Raw genomic sequence first — 18,052 nt, 5'->3', positions numbered from 1 at the left:
TTGATCTATTCTTTTCAGACAATAACTTTCCCATCAGCCCCAACAAAATTGACCTGATCTCATTCTGATATGTTCAGTAATGCAGCTCTTCAGTGTTTGCCAGTGCATTTGTTTGGAGGCCAAGTGATACTGCTCTGGGATTTAGATACAGGAAAAAAGCTGGTTAGAGATTAATTTTGCATGTAATACTTACGGATGGATACTAATGGTAGAGAGCAGCACATTAAATAGCAGAGGTTGCATGGTGTTTTGTCTAACTTCCTTTCAGCGTCTGAAAACATATCAATACTTCTTGATAGAGATTGATGCTCAGCTGTGATGCAGTCTGACTTTTTGATTTGTGTTTATGTTCCATTGTCTACATTCAGAAAAATATCTGGTCCCTGTTGGTCTTTGTAGCTTGTTTTTTTTGTTGTAGGCCACTGGAGATAATTTTGAATTCTGAGCTTTTAAAATACCTTGCGTGGGGCAGAAGTAGGAATAACTGGTATCACTGAGCCTTGCTTTCAGGAAATGGGAGCTGTCTGATGTCTGTGCTCTGAATGCACAATCCTGGTTATGCAGTATGCTTTCTGCATGGGGTGAGGGAGCGAGGAGTAACAGTGCAGGGGAAATGACTTGCCTGAAGCTGATCTGCTTCATCAGCTGTAGAGTTATTCTGAATGCAAGCTGCTCAATTTGCCATGAAACCTTGGCCAGCACTGGCATGAATACAGTGTTTTGTAGCACTGTCTGTCTTGCTTTACAAAAATCTGCTGTTCATTTTAGGATTTCTAACAGCTGTCGGTTGGTTGCCCAAGCTGCTCTTTTTTTTGAAATGAATTCTTTTTTTAGGGAGGGAAATGGAAGGGCGTTTGTATTAAGAATTTTCTTGTCTGACTTTCCAGAGGAGGTTGTCAAGTTGTGAATGCTGCATTGCCTGCCTAATGCTGGTATTACAGTTGTGGGTTCTCAATCATGTTAAAGTGGGTGAGAGTTGAGAAAAGAGCTTACTGACATTTTGTTCTTGAGATTCAGAGCTTATGAAGAGACAAATAGATCTCATCTGGTATAAGGCATCAACGTAACACTGAATACTCCAGTTTCATCAGCACAGCCACGTGCAGAAGATTTTCACAGTTATTGCACAGGAGAAGCAATAGAGTTAAATGGAAAAGACACCTTTCCTTTCTGATCTGGATTTAACTTGTGTTTGGAGAGGTTCTGACATTTGCTCAGAGCAGACGTTTTCTGTAGGTACATTGTACATGTTTGCAACAAAATCTTATGTGAACCGTGAGACAAAACTTAGGTGACTAGCATCTTAGGAGTTCGAGTTTAGTGATGGAGGAATGTGCCGGTGTTTCTGTCCTAGAGTTATGAAACCAAATAATGGATGTTGGTTTCATCTTTATTTCCCTCCCCCATTAAACATCTCTTTGGTTACCAAATATAACTTGTAGCTTTCCACCTTTGCCTTGTCTTGACGTTCCGAAGACTTGATTGAAGTTGTTTTTTTTCTAGAGATCTGGTTTCTAATATAGTAAGAGTGTTGTAGCTTTAAAAGTGTAAGGAAGACAAGTTTGTAAGGAAAGAAGGGAAAGCTGTTCTTCAGCCAGCTGACCTTTGGAGTACAGAAAAGGTTTTCAGATGTGCAGCTCTTCTGTCTACTAATCGCAAGAGGACTTTTGAGGCATGATTACACAGTGGGTTATCTGCTTGGCAATTAAAATTTACTTGGGTATATTGAAACTCCTTAGTCATGTTTACCAGTGGTGTAAGGAGGAATAACATGACGAGGTGGTTATTTTTCTTATTAACATCTCATGCTGCTCTGAAGAGAGGACTCCTTTAGATGTTTTGCCTCTGAAAGTGTTCTTGCTGACACAGGAAACCACAGATGAAGTTGGGAGAAGTAGAAGTCAGCAACTGCTCTCAGAAGGTGTATTGAGAAGTTTGCCTCCATTTTCACGTACGTTGTAGCCTCTTGCGATGAGGACCTGTTTCTTGTGTCATTTTCTAAAAAGTCCTGTAGCAGAAAGCATTGGCTTTTTTTATTCTGGCATAGGTCTGCTCAGCAGTAATAAGCACCCCAGGTCTCCCCCGGTAATAACAGTATTAGATTACTTGGTTAAATTGTAATTTCTCACTATTGATTAAGTTGTGGCAAGAGTAACAGTAACCCCACTGGCTGTTGTTGCAGTAGGATTATGGCAGACAGTGATATTTTGTGGGATGAAAGAATGTTTCTGAATAATTTTGTGGAAGTTTCTAAACCAAGTTGTATTTGGATTGTCTGACAAGGTGATCTGAGTAGCTAGTCTGGCAATCAGAGGACATTAAACTTTAAACTTGCTCCCCATGTGTCTCGGGTTCTCATCTGGTGTGGCACAGGGCTGAGAGGTCTGATTCTCAAGGGAGAAGTCTCATTTGGAGAGAGTGTGGGAAGAAAAAGGAACCATTTCCCCACAGATCTCTAGAAATTCAGGGAAAGTAAGTGCTGCATGTATTAGTGTGTGCTTTGCAGGCTAACATAAGAACCCTTACTATTCATCGGTGTCTGCTCGCTTATTTTAATATTGTTTTAGCTTTAAAAGGAGGGGCATTGGGAACTAGAGCATCTCAAAGAAAGCCTTTCTGAAGTCAGAACATGACCACTTTATACAGCAGTCGAAGGTTTTGCTACTGGTAGAAGGTTTTTGCTAACAGGAAGAAATGATGAATTACTGTAGGGAAAGTTGGGACATGGCTGTGGGATTTTTGGCATGCTCTTACTGATTTAAACTCTTAGTGGGTTAGGACTCTTGGACCTTACACACACATCATGCATCTTCTAAGTTTTAGTTCTCTTATCAGTTATTGCTTAGCATTACAAAGACTCACCAGCTTTATTTTTGTAGGTCTAATTTTTATGCCTCATGAAATCTTGTGGAAGTGTCACCAGGAGTTGGCATAATACTCAAACACTTTATGATTTAAAAGATGTAACTTTAAAAAGAATAACTTAAAATACTTCTTAACTCAGTCTAATACTGAAACAGCAGGAGTTGAGCTGAGTAAGTGGGATCCCTGCTCTGTTAGGTGCTCAGATTCTTTAACAAAAATTGTTTTGGGATGCAGTATCTATGCTTGATGTTAGCATGATGGTGATGCCATTTCTCCACAGGTGAGCAAAGTTAAGCCAGCTGTTTTTTGGTTGGGTTTTTTTAGCTCTGTAAGCATGCAGAGAGTGAGTGTAGAAAACCATCATGAAATGGGTTTATCAGAAATGGTTTTTTTTTAATAATTCAGATGACCAGAAGGGGAACTGCAAGCCTTAACAGATTTAAAATTACTGACACTTGAAAAAAACCAAACCACTCATCCGGTCCAAATCCACAATGTGATTTAGTATTATATTCTGCAAATCTACAGGGCTTGTGTGCAAAATAAAAAAATGAGAGCTTTTTTCTGATATTTTGATGTATTTTAAGGTCTGCCTTATAAAATCAACTAATTCTTGCTTCCTAAAATGTCTTAGTATTGGAGACAGAAGTCATGGTGTCAGGATATGTTTATGTAGTCAGCCGAATAATATACTTCTCTAGTTTTGAATGGAAATGTAAATACAGCAACAAAAAAATAGTTTGAGCCATTGAATATTTTGACTGACATGTATGAGCTGTTTGTGATGTAGTGTTAAGCAATTTTTCAGAAATCAAATCGAGCTGAAATTTGACTCTGTGCTATGGCTTTTGCTGTAGATGACGGAGCCTTTGAGGCTGAATTGGACACATTGTGATAAAATGAACCTCTTTGCATTGGATTAAAAAAAAAGCCTTTCTTAAAATGTTATTGTGATGGTTGTAACGGAATTTGTGTAGTAATAGTTGCTGCAGTTTGTCAGTTAAGCGTGAGCTTTCCAATTCTGGACCGTAATCTGCCCATCTGGGATTTGTATTTTTAATGGGTTTTGGCTATGAATCTCATCAGTCTTATCCAGTAAATGCTAATAAAAAAGTTCTGTTGCTTATTTGTCTTCTCAACTGTTTTGTACATAAAAATGTCATTCTGTGGCTTAGGGCTGACGTAGGCCTCCCCCCAGTTCTTCTTGCTTTCAACATGGTATTAATAACTCTGCATTTGCTACCCTGTGACATTATTCTCAGTGAAATTTCACTGCTGCAAAATGTTTGTGGGATCCAGGTAGAGTTGTATAACTCTACGTGGGGAAATAAGAGGTATAAGAAAGTCTTGTAAACACAGATCCCATTAGGGTTTTAATACTGTTAGTAAGCTTGTGGGTGTAGTAGCAGTGGAGGAGGAGGAAGAAGAAAATAGCAAACAAGAGAAGCAGACCTGTTCCTAAATTAAAAAACCCCTATATTTAGTTGATAACTGTCCTTCCTGAAAGTTCTGCGTTATTTACAGGCAGTAAGAAGGGTAACATGCAGATTTAACAGGTGAATTACATGGACAGAAAAATATAACTAAGTAACCCTCATAGTTCTTTTTTGTTTGCTTTATCCTGTGGGTAAATCAATGTACTAGTGATTCAAACTAAAGCTTGATTTGTTCTCTGGAGCATTTTGCTCCTTTGTTGATCACTTAGATCTCTCTAGGGCTATGTTTTCAGTTATTAAAAAAAAAAAAGTGTGTGTATATATATGTGTCTATATATATAATTTTATTTTCATTCTTGTGTAGTGAGAATATCATCCTGACATACAACCCTAGTGGAGAAACCCGTATTTGTAGAGTTTTTCCTGTGGCTAGCTTTGCCTGAAATACCTGATGATTGCATTGCAGTGCCCCGCCCTTGCTGTTTTTCTGTATCAGTTTAGCTGCACTTGCTAGCCTGTTAAGGGTATGTGGAAATTTAAAAAATACAAAAACATTGAGAGAAAACAAAACCAAAGGAGCCCTCAAGTCAGAATGCTCCCTTCAGTCATCTTTTCTGAGCAAGCTTGAGTAACAATCAATCAGCAGCAGCATTTGTAGCATCCTTTCTCCATCACTTGATCCCTATTCTTATCTAACCTTCTTGGTCTGTCACAGCATGTGAAAAACTCGCGCAGATGAATTCTACCAAAGGCTTTTTTCTGGAGTCTACAGTTTTCCATTTGTTGACTTTGTGAATGCTGAGGTGTTTTGCAGGGAATTGGTTTGGAGTGGGTAGTATCTGAGAAACAAATAGCTGAAACTTTATTCTGACTTGGTACAGCAGGTGTTCCATTGTAAAGAGTTGCTTATTTTCTTAAGACTGACACTGCTTGAATAGTTGAGGAACCAGAAACATGCATCTTCACATCTGTTTCCTTAATCTGTAAAAGGAAAATAAACTACTTTTTAGCAATACTGTGGTTTGCTTGTTTTTTGCAAGGAATGCTGTGTGTTTTTTTTTTTCCCTCGGTATAAGATGGCATGGAATTATTGGTTTGAAACAGAGGAATGCTAATTGAAGACAACTGGGAGTCAGTATTTGAATATTACACTGTGTCTTCAGCTTTTCGGATGCTTCATTCTGCACACAGTCAAGCAAGACCAGGACTGGGTGTGGGGGGCAGCTCCTTGTGTCCGTTCAAGTGTCAGGGTCTGATATTGCAGGGTCTTGGTTCAGTCTTGGGGTCCTCACCCCTCAGCTTGCCAGTTTGGTTTCTTCTCTTGTATTCTATTTGGGGCAAGAAAGTTAATTCTTGGTGCCTGTTCAGTACTTGGCATGTTCGCTGGGCTGGCGTAAGAGCACCCATTAGCTCCAATTGGGCTGGAGCAATCTGTGATGTGTGTGCGTATGTATGTGTCCACTATGAACACCACTGAGACCAGCTGCATGATTTGAAAAGGTCATTTACAAGTCAGAGTACAACCATTTTGTCATGCGTGTTTAAAGGTGAATACCTCTTCTATTGTTTTAAGTGCTTGTATGTTATCTCGCTCTCTTCTCTACATTTAAAATCATGTTAGCTATTTCGGTTGCTTTTTTATGTTAAGCATTTTGTTTCCTTTTGGAGCTTGGTGGTTATGGTTCAGTACTTCATATGTTCCAAATCTTACAGGCACAGACTAGAGTGACTGCAGTATCTCTTCTACCTAGATGGAGAACTTTTCCTTTACGTCTTTGAAAACATAGCTATCCTGTTTGTGACTACATCATGAAGCTTACATTTAATTGTACTTAGTCTGATTGTAATCCCAGGACTATTCAAGGATGCTCTTAATATTCCACCATTTCTATGTATTCTGTACTAGTGCATTATAGATGTGATGTATTTTTTATAATGTTGCCTGAACTTTGGGAAATTGTATGGGACAGGTATTAGCTACCCATCTCACAAGTCTGTGCTTGAAAGCCAGAAACCAGCAAGTGGACAGAAATGCACCCTTACTGCTTACACACGCTGCAAGTATATTAGTTCAGCACTTCTGAAGATATTCCCTTTCTGATGACTTTGTAGGGCTGGGACCAACCTAGGCAAAATGTTAATGTGACAGAAAACTGACTGGTGGTGATATGTCTGTGACCCATTGAATCAGTTTTGCTCTTATTTGAATGCCTCTTTGAAAAGAGAACTGAAGTTAATGAGACTTGTGGATGGAGCTTTGGATGAGAAATGCTTTTGAAAGAGGACAAAATACCTTATTTTCAGACTTTTGCAACATGTTTCTATTAAACACCATGTGTCTTATCCTCAGTTCAGAGGTGAATTTTGTTTATTTTTAAAAACACATTATGTGCCTTTTTATAGGATGTTGATTACGCAGTAAAATGGAAGAGGAACAAGTAAAGAAGTATAGGTAATGGCCTAAATACCCTGGATCTAATTTATTTGAAAAAAAGAGTAAATTTTTAATTAAAAACCCTATGTTTCATTTTGCAATGTTCACCTTGGGAAACTGTTTTTTAACTACATTCAGAGCATTCATCTTTGAGTATTACAGAGTTCAAGGGAAAGGTGAAGTTTTCTGATGTTTGTTGCAGAGTTTGGGACCTGAAGGAATATATTGCTGTGGCACAAAAATAAATTTCCATAAAGGAAAAAAGAGCAAGAGACTAAAGTAAAACCAACCGCAGAATTTTAGAAGGAAATGTACAAAAATATAAAACAGTAAGAAACGAAATATTTCTGAAGAGTTTTGATTTAGGCATGTTATGGTTAAATGTAATGCTTGCTCTGCTTGCCCGTATTTGAGAGTTCTCAGCACTTTTTGCTTTTAAGGGGTATCAGAGAGAGAATATATCACTGACTTAAGTCAAGGGGCATTTTACTGATAGGCACTAAACTAAAATAAAACAAGCAGAAATGCTTAAAGTGCATTCTACAGTAACAGATTTATCTTTCTTCATGGCAAATCCTGTAAAAAGCAATGTAGTATTTACCATTTTTTAAATGAGGTTTGTAAAAGAGGTTTTATAACATCCCCCACATACCTCCTTCACTGGTCAAGATTGCACTCTGCTTATTTCCTGTTACTTTTACTGTTCTTCTTACTTTAGCTTTTGATATCAAAGTGCTTCACTCAATTTTCTTCATCTCCCTGTTCTGTGTGTAGTTGTATTACTTTGTTCCGCGCTGTTACATTTTGGACTGAAGCCAGCGGGAAAGGTGAGGTGGGGACCAGGGATAGCTGTAAAATCAAAGCTATAGACTCATCTCTAAAAACATAATGCAGCCTAACATGCCATTTTTCTTAAGGTATATACAGTAAAAGCAGTGTGTCCTGTCTTTGCACTGTGTCTTATCTCTTGCTGTGAGATTTGTTCACTTGCATTTGTGTTTATTCACTTGTACATACAGTTTATTTTTAGAGGCGTGTGACAAATGAAAGTTAACCCAATGGAAATAATGTAATTAAGTAACAGATACATTCAGTGCTTGGCCCAGTTAGTTTTTCTTTCAGTTCCATTTAATAACTCTTTGGTATTCTCATGGACCCTATTTTGCTGATTATTCAAGCAGTTTCTTCTCTATTTGTCTATCATGGAAACTCAATTATTGTACTGAAGGAATAATAGCTCAGTTTGAACATGATCTGTTTTTAAGAATAATTTTTGGCTGCAACTTGTTACAGCCTACCCTTTATTAGAAAAGGTTAAGCAATGTAGCTACCCATGCATTCCTATGTCAGTAAGCCCTGCTGGCACAGAAGTTGTTTCCACTGGTGAAAATGCACGTTTTTGCGCATAGCTTGTGTTGGCTGTTTTGGGGTGGGTTTGCTTTCTGAGCAGAAGCTGTGCTGCTTTCTCCTTTTCTTTGTTAGCAGACTTTTCCTTTTTTTTTTCTTGTTCAAAATATGTTTATTATCGTACCTGGAGTACTTTTTGTCTGTTTCATTGATAATACCTTTTGATACAAATAGGTATGAATATACCAACCCTGGATTTGTGTATCTAGACATAAACTTTTTGAATGGATCTCTCTTTGTTTAGGACTCAAATGAGAGTATTCAGAGTCAAATTTAAGCACCTAACTCTGACTGTCCAGCTGACTTTACAGGAGGCCTAACGGGAAAACACCCTCTGATGCTCTGAGTCACATTCTAGATAAGTGTCTCACCTTGGCTACATAGGGCACAACCCATTGAAACTTAGGGCAGTTTAACTTCTTAATTTTAGTATTTACATTGTGTGTCCAGTTAGCTACTGTGAATTTACCCACCCTTGAAGTATCATTGAAAAATTATTTTCTACTTTTCATTCATTTTCTACTATTTCTTTTTCACGTCTCTTTTTACTTGTAGAAAATTCAGCATTTTAGAAAGATGCTTGGTCTTATAGATAAGATTATTGCTTTTTAGATTATTTTTTTCCCCACCAGGTTTTATTGCTTTCACCTTATTCTGAAAATGTCTAAGCTATGTGCTGTGAATGGCTGACTGTGGGTTATGATAGATATGCCAGATAATTGGCCACCTGTCTTCTGCTGATTACTACTAACACAGTACAGCTGATGAATCAGTTAATGAGTTCAATCCAAAGTCAGCCTGTTACTTTAGTTCGCTGTTAAAATCAAGCTGGCTGACTTGCACTGGACTTACACTGGAGCAGATGAGGAGGACTCCTGTTGTCTTGCCCCCTGGAAGAAATGTTTTCTCAGGAGAGGTAATTTCAGTAACACTTTTCAAAGTATTTTTCTTGCGCTAGTTTAGTTTACCTTGAGAAAGAACAGCCATACTATGTAATGGAGAGATTGCAATGATCGTACTACTGCTCCTACTACCAGTACTACTCTACTAGTACCACTGAGACCTAGTAACTGATTGCATGTGTGTCCTAGTGCATTGCAACAGTAAAGTAAAATATTTTAAAGAGTAAGGTGTGCTGATAGAATAATAAACAGAATGCATTTGCTGCTTTTTTTGTCAACTCAGTCTGTCTTTAGCATTTCTAATCTAACCCTTATACCAAGCACCAAATCCTTGTAAAAATCCAGGCTGCAGGCTTGCAGCTCTTTGAAGAATGTGCAGGTGTTTCACCCGGTACTGAAGACTTTCTTGAGTCTTGTACCTTGTAGAGGTTGTTTAGGTGTTATCTCTTTTCTAGTACTGTGTAATGAAAGACTTGGATAAAGTGCCTCTATGCAAAAAGTGCAGTTAGAACCACAAGAAATAGTTCTCCTTTCATTGCTCAGAGTAATTTCAAGAATTTAAGTGCCTCAATTTCAACCTTCTGTGGTATCTACTACTACTGTAGTAGCAGCAATGATATTTAAGTTGACTACATTGCACTAATAAAAAAATAGTAAATTTTTTTTGTGACTTGATGAGAGCTTTACACCTGTTCTGGTTGTCAGAGTGGAAATGAGATGACTTTTCGGCCAAAATCTTGATTATTTGCTAGCTGTAGAGAAAGGGACACTCCACTTTTCCATCATTGTTCATTTTACAATCTGCTGCTCTCACATTTGTGGATGGGATTATAACGCTGTAAAACAGAGGCTCTGTCTATAACAGAGTAAAAGTCACTAGTGATGGAGAAATAATCCTGACAGTAAAAGACTGACTGTATCTGGGAGAAGTGAATGCTGCCTAATGAATCTAATTTCACGGCAATCAAAAAATCATGAATGTGGATGTTTGAAAACTGTATTTTCTTTCCATATTTATGCAATCCTTCCATTTGACAGGTCTGCTCAGTACTGGGGGAGATGTTGGCTGCTTTGCTGTGTGCATGCACTTTCAAAGCCCTCTCTCCCTTCCTATCTGTTTCCCAGCTGTTTGGGCTGGAGGCAGAGAGTGAGAAAGTGCTTACTGACATCAGGGCTTAAGTTTTCCTTTGATATGTTGCCTGGAGGCCAGTGGGGAGGGAAAGCTGAGGGCCAGATTGGTTTACATTCTGGCTTCTAGTGGTGTTTTAGAAGCTTGTTAGGGAAGTGAAGAGTCATAAAATCAAATATCTGAAACTGAATTAATTAGGCTCTTGGCAACAGGGTTTGGTAGACAAGGGAACCAAGGCTGCTGTAGTGATGGCTCAGGAAGTGATCTCAGTAAAGCAGTGAGGTGCTTGCAGATAAGACAAGTCTTGCATTTTGTATAGAGTGTAATCTAGCTCAGGCTCCCATATCCTCATGATAAGAAATCTCCACCTGCACTTAAAAACATAAAAAGTGGAGTTAGTTTGGTAGAAAGGTGGCGGTTAAATGTATTTGTATAAAGCTCTTGGTGCCTTCAGTTAAGATCCTCATGGGCTCAGTGTAGTCAGCACTGTACAAACATGTGAATTCCCAGTTGCTTCTGTAAACTTGAAATATAAAGACAGATATCATACAAAAGGTGGTGGTGACAGGAACAACAAATACTAACTGAAATTAAAATCTTATAAATTGCCAAATACTTAATGTTACCAAAAAAGTCAATACTAAGGTTCCTGGATAACCTTTCCATCACTGTCTTGTGTGTATACAATGTAATAGTTCTTCTGTGTGTAATCATCTGGTATTCACAGGATGTTGCTGCCATATTCTAACAGAAATGTGTGAAAAATATTTGGTTACCTTAAGTCTTGCTAAATGGTTTCAGTTTTGTCAGGAGACAAAGTTCGAGTCACTGGTGTCTGCCAAGCTAATGTAGCTCTCCTGACAAAGGACTTTTTTAGGAATGTGTACCCATGCCCTAGGGGCCTGAAAACAAACATAAAGTTGGCAGGCAATTCTTCAGAAAATATCTGTGCTGCCTTTTACTGTCTATCAAAATTGATCCTTGAACTTGGTGAGATAAGAGAAGAACTGGAAGAGCTCCCTGCTCTGATCTCTTTAGCCTCTCATGAGTTTTGTTCTCTGAATGGCTAATTGCATTTTGTTTCTTGTCTTGCTAGATGGGCTGGTGATCCCATTGGTGGAACTGTCTGCGAAACAGGTTGCATTTCACATTCCATTCGAGGTGGTGGAGAAAGTTTATCCTCCAGTGCCTGAGCAACTGCAGCTTCGGATCGCCTTCTGGAGTTTCCCAGAAAATGAGGAAGATATCAGGTAACAAATACTATTTCTGTTTCATTGATGCTTAAGGAAAAGTTCCGTTCACTACAGGAGAATCATTGTCCATTTGATGTCCAATATATTTGCTGCTTCTGCTCTCTGTTCTCATGTGCATTTTGTAATATGCAGATGGATTACTGTGGGATATGCTATGATACAGGCTTTTATTTTGGGGTGAGCTGCCCTGCATATGTCCCAGGAAAAGCATGTGCACATGCAGGTTCTTTTTGTAAATGATAGCAGAATAAATGCACCCTTCAATTTGCCTGACAGTAACTTGTTTGTAGAGTTTTGTCCTTATAGAATCATTTAGGTTGGAAAAGACCCTTAAGATCATTGAGTCCAACTGTAAACCTGACACTGCCAAGCCCACCACTAAACCATGTCCCTAAGCACCATGTCTACATGTTTTACTCAACCACTTCCCTGGGCAACCTGTTCCAATGCTTGATAACCCTTTCAGTGAAGAACTTTTTCCTCATATCCAATCTAAACCCTCCCCTAGTGCCACTTAAGGTCATTTCCTCTCATTTCATCACTTGTTACTTGGGAAAAGAGACCAACACCCACCTTGCTACAGCCTCCTTTCAGGTAGTTGTAGAGACCAATAAGGTCTCCCCTGAGCTTCCTTTTCTCCAGGCTAAACAACCCTAGTTCCCTCAGCTGCTTCTCCTAAGACTTGTGCTCTAGGCCCTTCATCAGCTTCATTGCTCTTCTTTGGGTGCGTCCAGCACCTCAACGATTTCTTATGCAGTATTCTTTCCAGTTTGAATCTGTTGCTTGAGTCAGAGCTTTAACTGGGCTCAGAAATTGCCGGGGAGGGCTAGCTCAGTATGCTGTGCAAGCCTTTTGTTGGTGTAAGTAGGAGAATCAGAATTTGCTGAGTACGTCAGTGGTCAGAGTGGATACAGTCAGACAGATGACTATATTTCTTATATTTCCACATAAATTGTGTGTGAGTACATAGTCAAAAACTGTGCTTTTAGATCTTTTACCAAAGTATTTTTGCTGAAGCTTTTATACTATAGCAGGCCTACCCATGTAACACTGTATTCAGAATTTTGTTGCAAAGTAGTGATATTATACTCCTTTAGAAAGAATTGTCCTGAAAGTTCTTAGATGCATTCATCTAACATTCTGGTATCAGATGGGGGAGGTAATGTCAGAAATGCTGATGTAATTAGTAAGATCATCTGTGGGGGAATAGAGCAAGCCAGCTGGTTATACCTGTTCATTATTCTGATGAGCACAGATGTAAAAAAACCTCACATGAGTATGCAGGTAACTCATCTAGAAGTACAAGGGCTTTTTTTACTGTGGCATGCTAACATTGGACCTTGAATTGATATTATACTGTATATAAAAGCTTAATTTTAGGCTATGAATGAATTTGTATTTCAGAGCCTTATGTTGAAATTTCTAGAAATTCCAGTGGCTATAGAGAAACCCAGTTAGGAAGAGACTAATGATGTTTATGGTTGAATTGTAATGGAGAAATGGCAGAGAGCTGGACTTCATCTTAAAGATGAAGATAGTAAGGATTTTTCAAAAGCCATATAAACAAAGAATGCAAGAGGATAATAACGTGAAGCTTCTCAAAAACAATCTGATCTTGACATGTTATGTGTATCTCTTGCAGATTGTACTCGTGTTTGGCGAATGGCAGTGCAGATGAGTTCCAGCGAGGTGAGCAGCTGTTCCGAGTGAGGGCTGTCAAGGACCCTCTCCAGATAGGTAAGAACATTGCGGTTCCATGTCTCTAGATATTTCAGATTCCCAAAACCATATCTGCAATGGGACAGCAGTTGTATGACCATGTCTCAAAAAGAGTTTTTCTGGCATCATAGACTAAACTCCCTGCCATGTGCATTCTTTGCAATGTCTTGAGCTAAATACTATGTTTATTTCAGCCTCTATCAGCTCAGCTGTGAAACTGAGTGAAAAGAGAAATGTTCTGAAGATTAGATCCTTAATTTGTCTTAGCGTTTTGAAAAAAACTGTGTAGAATGCCTTTGTCTTCATAATGCTTAAATTCCCCATTGATAAAGAGAACTTGGTTTTCTAGTGGTCTGATCAAATGAATGCCTCGCTTACAGTGCATGTATGGCAGAGAGGAGGTTTGCAAGGTTTAATTATTCTTGTAGCAAAAGAGTTGTGTTAATAATACAGTTACTCATGTAGTATTTTGGCAGAAGGAAATCCCTGTTGCTGGACAGTTGGTTTTATTGCTTCTCCTCACTTAACCTTGTTTTTTTTATGTATTATGGTTATAGAAACTGATCTTAACAAAAAATTGGACTCTGGATTTTTCATTAAATCCTTTGAAGTAAAGAAGAATATTGAGTTGACTTTTCCAGTGACAGCTGTTAGACAGGAAGGCATTATGTGAATTGAAGACACTAGTATGTCAAAGTGGGCCATATCAATCCAACGCGATGGTGTTGTTTTTTCTGCAAGTGTAAGCTTCAGAATTAGAATTAGTAAGTTAATTGGCATGTGGGAACTGAGCGTGGCTGTAATAAGAAAAATGATAATATAAAAAGCTGTGTAAAGTTAAGGAGGAAAGTTCCTGTGTTTTCTTGTGATGAGGGATAGTCTATGGGCCTGTTTAGTTGCTAGTACTAGTAATACTTAACTGTCAGTGATCAGTGGAATGAGTAAATTTAGGTAAAGGACCCTCAAAAAGGAAATCAAAGGGACTCATACTGTAAAAGTTCGGGTAGAACAAAAGGAGGAGATAGTAATTGAGATACACGAATGGTGAGAGACTGATGAACTGTTATCCGAATATAGAGTAATGCATCTGACAGGATTTTACCTAGTCTGTTGTCTACTGTAATAACAATAGCAGGAATTCTTGGGAATGGAAGTACTTCCTCATACATAAGGTGTATTGAGTTGTCAGTGAGTCCAGATAGCTCAATTTCATTGATGTTTCAAAATTACTAAATAGGATTAAACTGACTTTTGAGTGCATTCGTAAGCTCCTGATGTCAGGACTGAAATGCTGAGAGAGGCCTCTGGGGCATCTGCTGAACCTCAGGAAGGCAAATGTTTGAGAGACAAATGAGTTAAAATGCAGCTGGCTGAAATTCAGTAATTCCTGGGACTTTCACAATGGAAGAGAGCAGACTATTTAATACACAGTGCTAAGACTGTGGTTAAAGTTTTTTCAGTAATAAATTAAAAAGGTGAGGAGGTGTAAAGCAATGTAAATGAACAAAGGCTAGGAATATTAGTGGAAAAGAGGAGGTGGTGAATGATACAGGGGAGGAACTTCTCAAGTACACATACTGGGCTTCTTGACAAAGGATTATGTGTGTGGAAGGAAAGGAAGTAACTTTGTTTAAACACAGTAACGTTTCCTCCTTAGTAGAGGAACTTTATCTAATGGAGGGATTTTTTATTTTTGTTTCCATGAGTAGCAGCCCAGAAGCTGGGCAGTACAGGTGGGGTGGATATAATTCCAACTGTCTACTCCAAATGATTTTAAGGTGTGTGGTTGCGGTTTTGAGTTTCCTATATTGACTGGGAAAAGAAACACAGGAAATGAAGCAGCCCTTGAGAGGGGATTTGATCTGGAGGGGGATTGGGCAGTGCATTGTAATACTGTGATCAGTAGGACAAAGCTTGAAATGTGCTTTGTCCTCCTTTTGTCCCATTTCCCTTTGCAGTATAAGATTATTATTTTTTTAAACATAAATGAGTAATTTTAGTCATCTTGTCCACATGCAAATCCATATCCATAATTTCTGAACAATAGCACCTCTTCACCACATTCCAAGAACCCACTTTTTTAGTGTTCTACTGTATATACACAAAGAATTGGCTTTTGTAGACCTTCTTCTGCACGTTCCCTTTGTAGCAGTCATATACGCACCTCCTTGCACTGAAGACATTATTGCTGTTCTCAAATAGGTGTGTTGTAGTTACTGATTTCAGGGACTTTTTTTCTATCATAGTCTTAATTTCTTTTTAACAAATGAGGAAGGTAGCAGCAGGTTCAGACTGGATTCTAACTTTGCATCTCCTTGAATAGTGTCTCTAAGTCTCCACTTTTTAGAGATTCTCCTGTCTTGGTTTAAAACAGAGAGATGTCCAAAATTGCCTTGCTTTACTTCCTGTCTAAAAGCTTTTGTTCAGCTCTCATTTTCCCATTTCCGTTAGTTCTGGGAAAGCCAGAGAAAAAGTTCTTAAATTCCACGCAGAGGTGTGTTTGCTGTCGTTGTTATAGGGGCATCAGAACTACCAAATGTCAATGAAGAAAGCTTGGAAGCTGTATTGCAAGAAGTATTCTTAGCAGGGTGTTGTTAACTCAAAGGTCACTTAAATCTGTTCATTCCAGTTGCTTACTGAGTAGCTTGGGGTATTTAAAATTAGTGCATTTCTGCCTGAAATCATGAGGATTAATAGGACCTCATAAAAGTGAATAAACAGACCTGAAATTTCACAACAGATGAGTTTCATGATAAAATAAATACTAAATGCAAAAGACGTTGACGTGGCTATCCTAAAATTCTGAAACTGGATTTTAATGAGTGGGAAGCATACATTTCTTTTGGATACTTTTCCTGAAAGATTAGGTTTCAGGGGTAGAGCAGTGAGAAGGATAGGTTATGAACCAAAAAAGAAGCCACATCTATTTTGTAGGACCTAAACTAGGCAGCAGTTGATTATTTCCAGCTTTTCCATTTGATCAAACCATGTGTCTTAATTGAGTATCAGAGAGGACAGTGTGCTGCTACCCCTTCTTCACTACATGACAAAATCTGCTTCATGGGTGCAGTAGATCACTCCTGGTGCTCTCTGTGCATAGTGAGTATGTTGTACAGTGCTTGTACCTGACACATCCTCTGACTCATTGGTGCTGGCCGCTTGACATGTTTGTTCTGTGCATGAGTAGTAAATCTGGTGCTCATAAGAAGTGTAAGATGCACTTTCTGTGTAGAAAGCCTAAATGCTTTCACAGAAGCACTAAGCTTGCTCTGCGCCCACAGTGCATTAAAGAAAAATGGTAGCCAGGAGGGTGAGACTCCTGGCAGAGCAATTCCTCTGGCCTGCAGCTCATTCCTGAGGTCTTCTGGGAGTGGAGCTTGCCAAGAATAGGGTATAGGTCTTAGTTTTTTCTGGTGGGCTACATGCAGTAGCAGAATGAGTGCTGCTGGTACATGCAGACATGTTTTTGTAATGTATTGTTATGCATGGAGTAGATAAGCCCTTATCAGGTAGTGGGAGCAGGGGGTGAGTGGGAGGGAAGAATATTTTTGCAGTCTCCATGAGATGGCCAGGTCACTTAGGTGTGCAGTAGATGTGATTCTTGTCTTCACATGTAAGCAGGAGGGTAAGAGCTGTGGTCTGCAGGAGGAGACAACAGTTGCACGTTGACTGTGAACAAGTACAACTTGATGACCATTTCTTTAAACAGTAGTGTTGGGCTAAGGGCTCCAGAATGGTCCCCCTCGTAGTCACCTTTTCAGTCCCTGCAGGCTCAGACTTCTGTAAGCTGCGCAGTGAACTGAACTGTGGTGTTTTTCCTGGTAAAAGTAACCATTAATTTAATCCAGAATTTTTTCCTGGTATGGTTTCCTCTGCCATCCCAAAAACAGTTGTTCAGCACAGCAAGGCTGGTGGTGCAAAAGAATTGGGTAGAGCTGCTTGAATTAGCAGTCTCAGTGTCAGAAATGTTCATGAAGCTACAGTCTGATTTGAAGCTTGTGATATGTCATGCTGAAGCCCTTAAATTTTCTTTGTCTCTTTTTATAACTGTTCTTCCCTCTTTGCATTTAATCAGTTAACTGTCTTCATATAAAAATAAAAATTTCATTGTAGGAGCTTGATGAGAGTGTATAGCTGTGACCCATTCTTCTCTAACACCTTTTGAATACTACTTTTTCTCAGTGAAACAGAATTGCTGCAATTCCAAATTGTGAAATGCCTAATTTGATTTTGTGAAAATTAGGGCATTTTGGCATTAGTCTGAGATGCTTCTAGTATAACAGAAGGACTAGCTGAACTGTTTGGGTTGTATTATCCAAGTGTGGAACATAACTTAGAACTGTAGCTAGTAGTAAGCAGTGCAGTAATTTTGTGGTGAATGCCTTCTTTTGTTTTGATTCTGTTCCAATTGCTAAAATGGCTGAAGAATTTGGGTGGCATTATCTGTACTAATCAAAATAATCACCCACATCAGGAAGAGGATTTGAAGTCTGGTGAACGGGAGAAATAGAAAGGTTAAGCAAGGTAAAAGCAAGTTTGTATTGGCACGGGGATTATGTTTTGAGGAAGAAATAGTGCACATTGTTTTAAATGGGATTTAGTAGGTCGCGTGCTGCCCTCCTGAACACTGTCATTATAATGATCTCACAATATAATAATAAAAACTTTAGTATTGTGGATTTATAATGTACTTCCCTGTGCTGATGATGGAGAAACTACTTCAATCATCTGTCCCAAGCCATATTTTTTTCACTTATGGTAGATTGTTGGACTGAATTTTGCTTATGGCTTTGATACCCTTGGTGCTTTCTATGCTTCATTAAAACTGAATTTGAGACTAGCAAAAAGGCTCTGAGACTGATACTGATTGCTGTAGAGGATGATTAACTGGTGATAGGGACCTTCAA

The 18,052-nt window shown here is 38.8% G+C and overlaps 1 protein-coding gene across 3 annotated transcripts in view; it reads left to right on the top strand.

The window, feature by feature from the left end:
* The window catches only part of ZSWIM8 (zinc finger SWIM-type containing 8), a 65,183-nt gene that overhangs the window by 14,099 nt on the left and 33,032 nt on the right, over nt 1–18,052 (top strand). For all 3 annotated transcript variants that reach the window (XM_059820970.1, XM_059820969.1, XM_059820968.1), the window contains exons 2-3: nt 11,270–11,423; nt 13,069–13,163. In XM_059820970.1, the coding sequence (XP_059676953.1) occupies nt 11,270–11,423; nt 13,069–13,163 (249 nt within the window). The remainder of the gene's footprint in view (nt 1–11,269; nt 11,424–13,068; nt 13,164–18,052) is intronic.

Source organism: Gavia stellata, chromosome 9 (genome assembly GCF_030936135.1).
Source record: "Gavia stellata isolate bGavSte3 chromosome 9, bGavSte3.hap2, whole genome shotgun sequence".
Taxonomy (NCBI): Eukaryota; Metazoa; Chordata; class Aves; order Gaviiformes; family Gaviidae; genus Gavia; species Gavia stellata.
The sequence above is the reverse complement of the archived record's forward strand: the minus strand, read 5'-3'. Positions and strand labels throughout refer to the sequence as shown.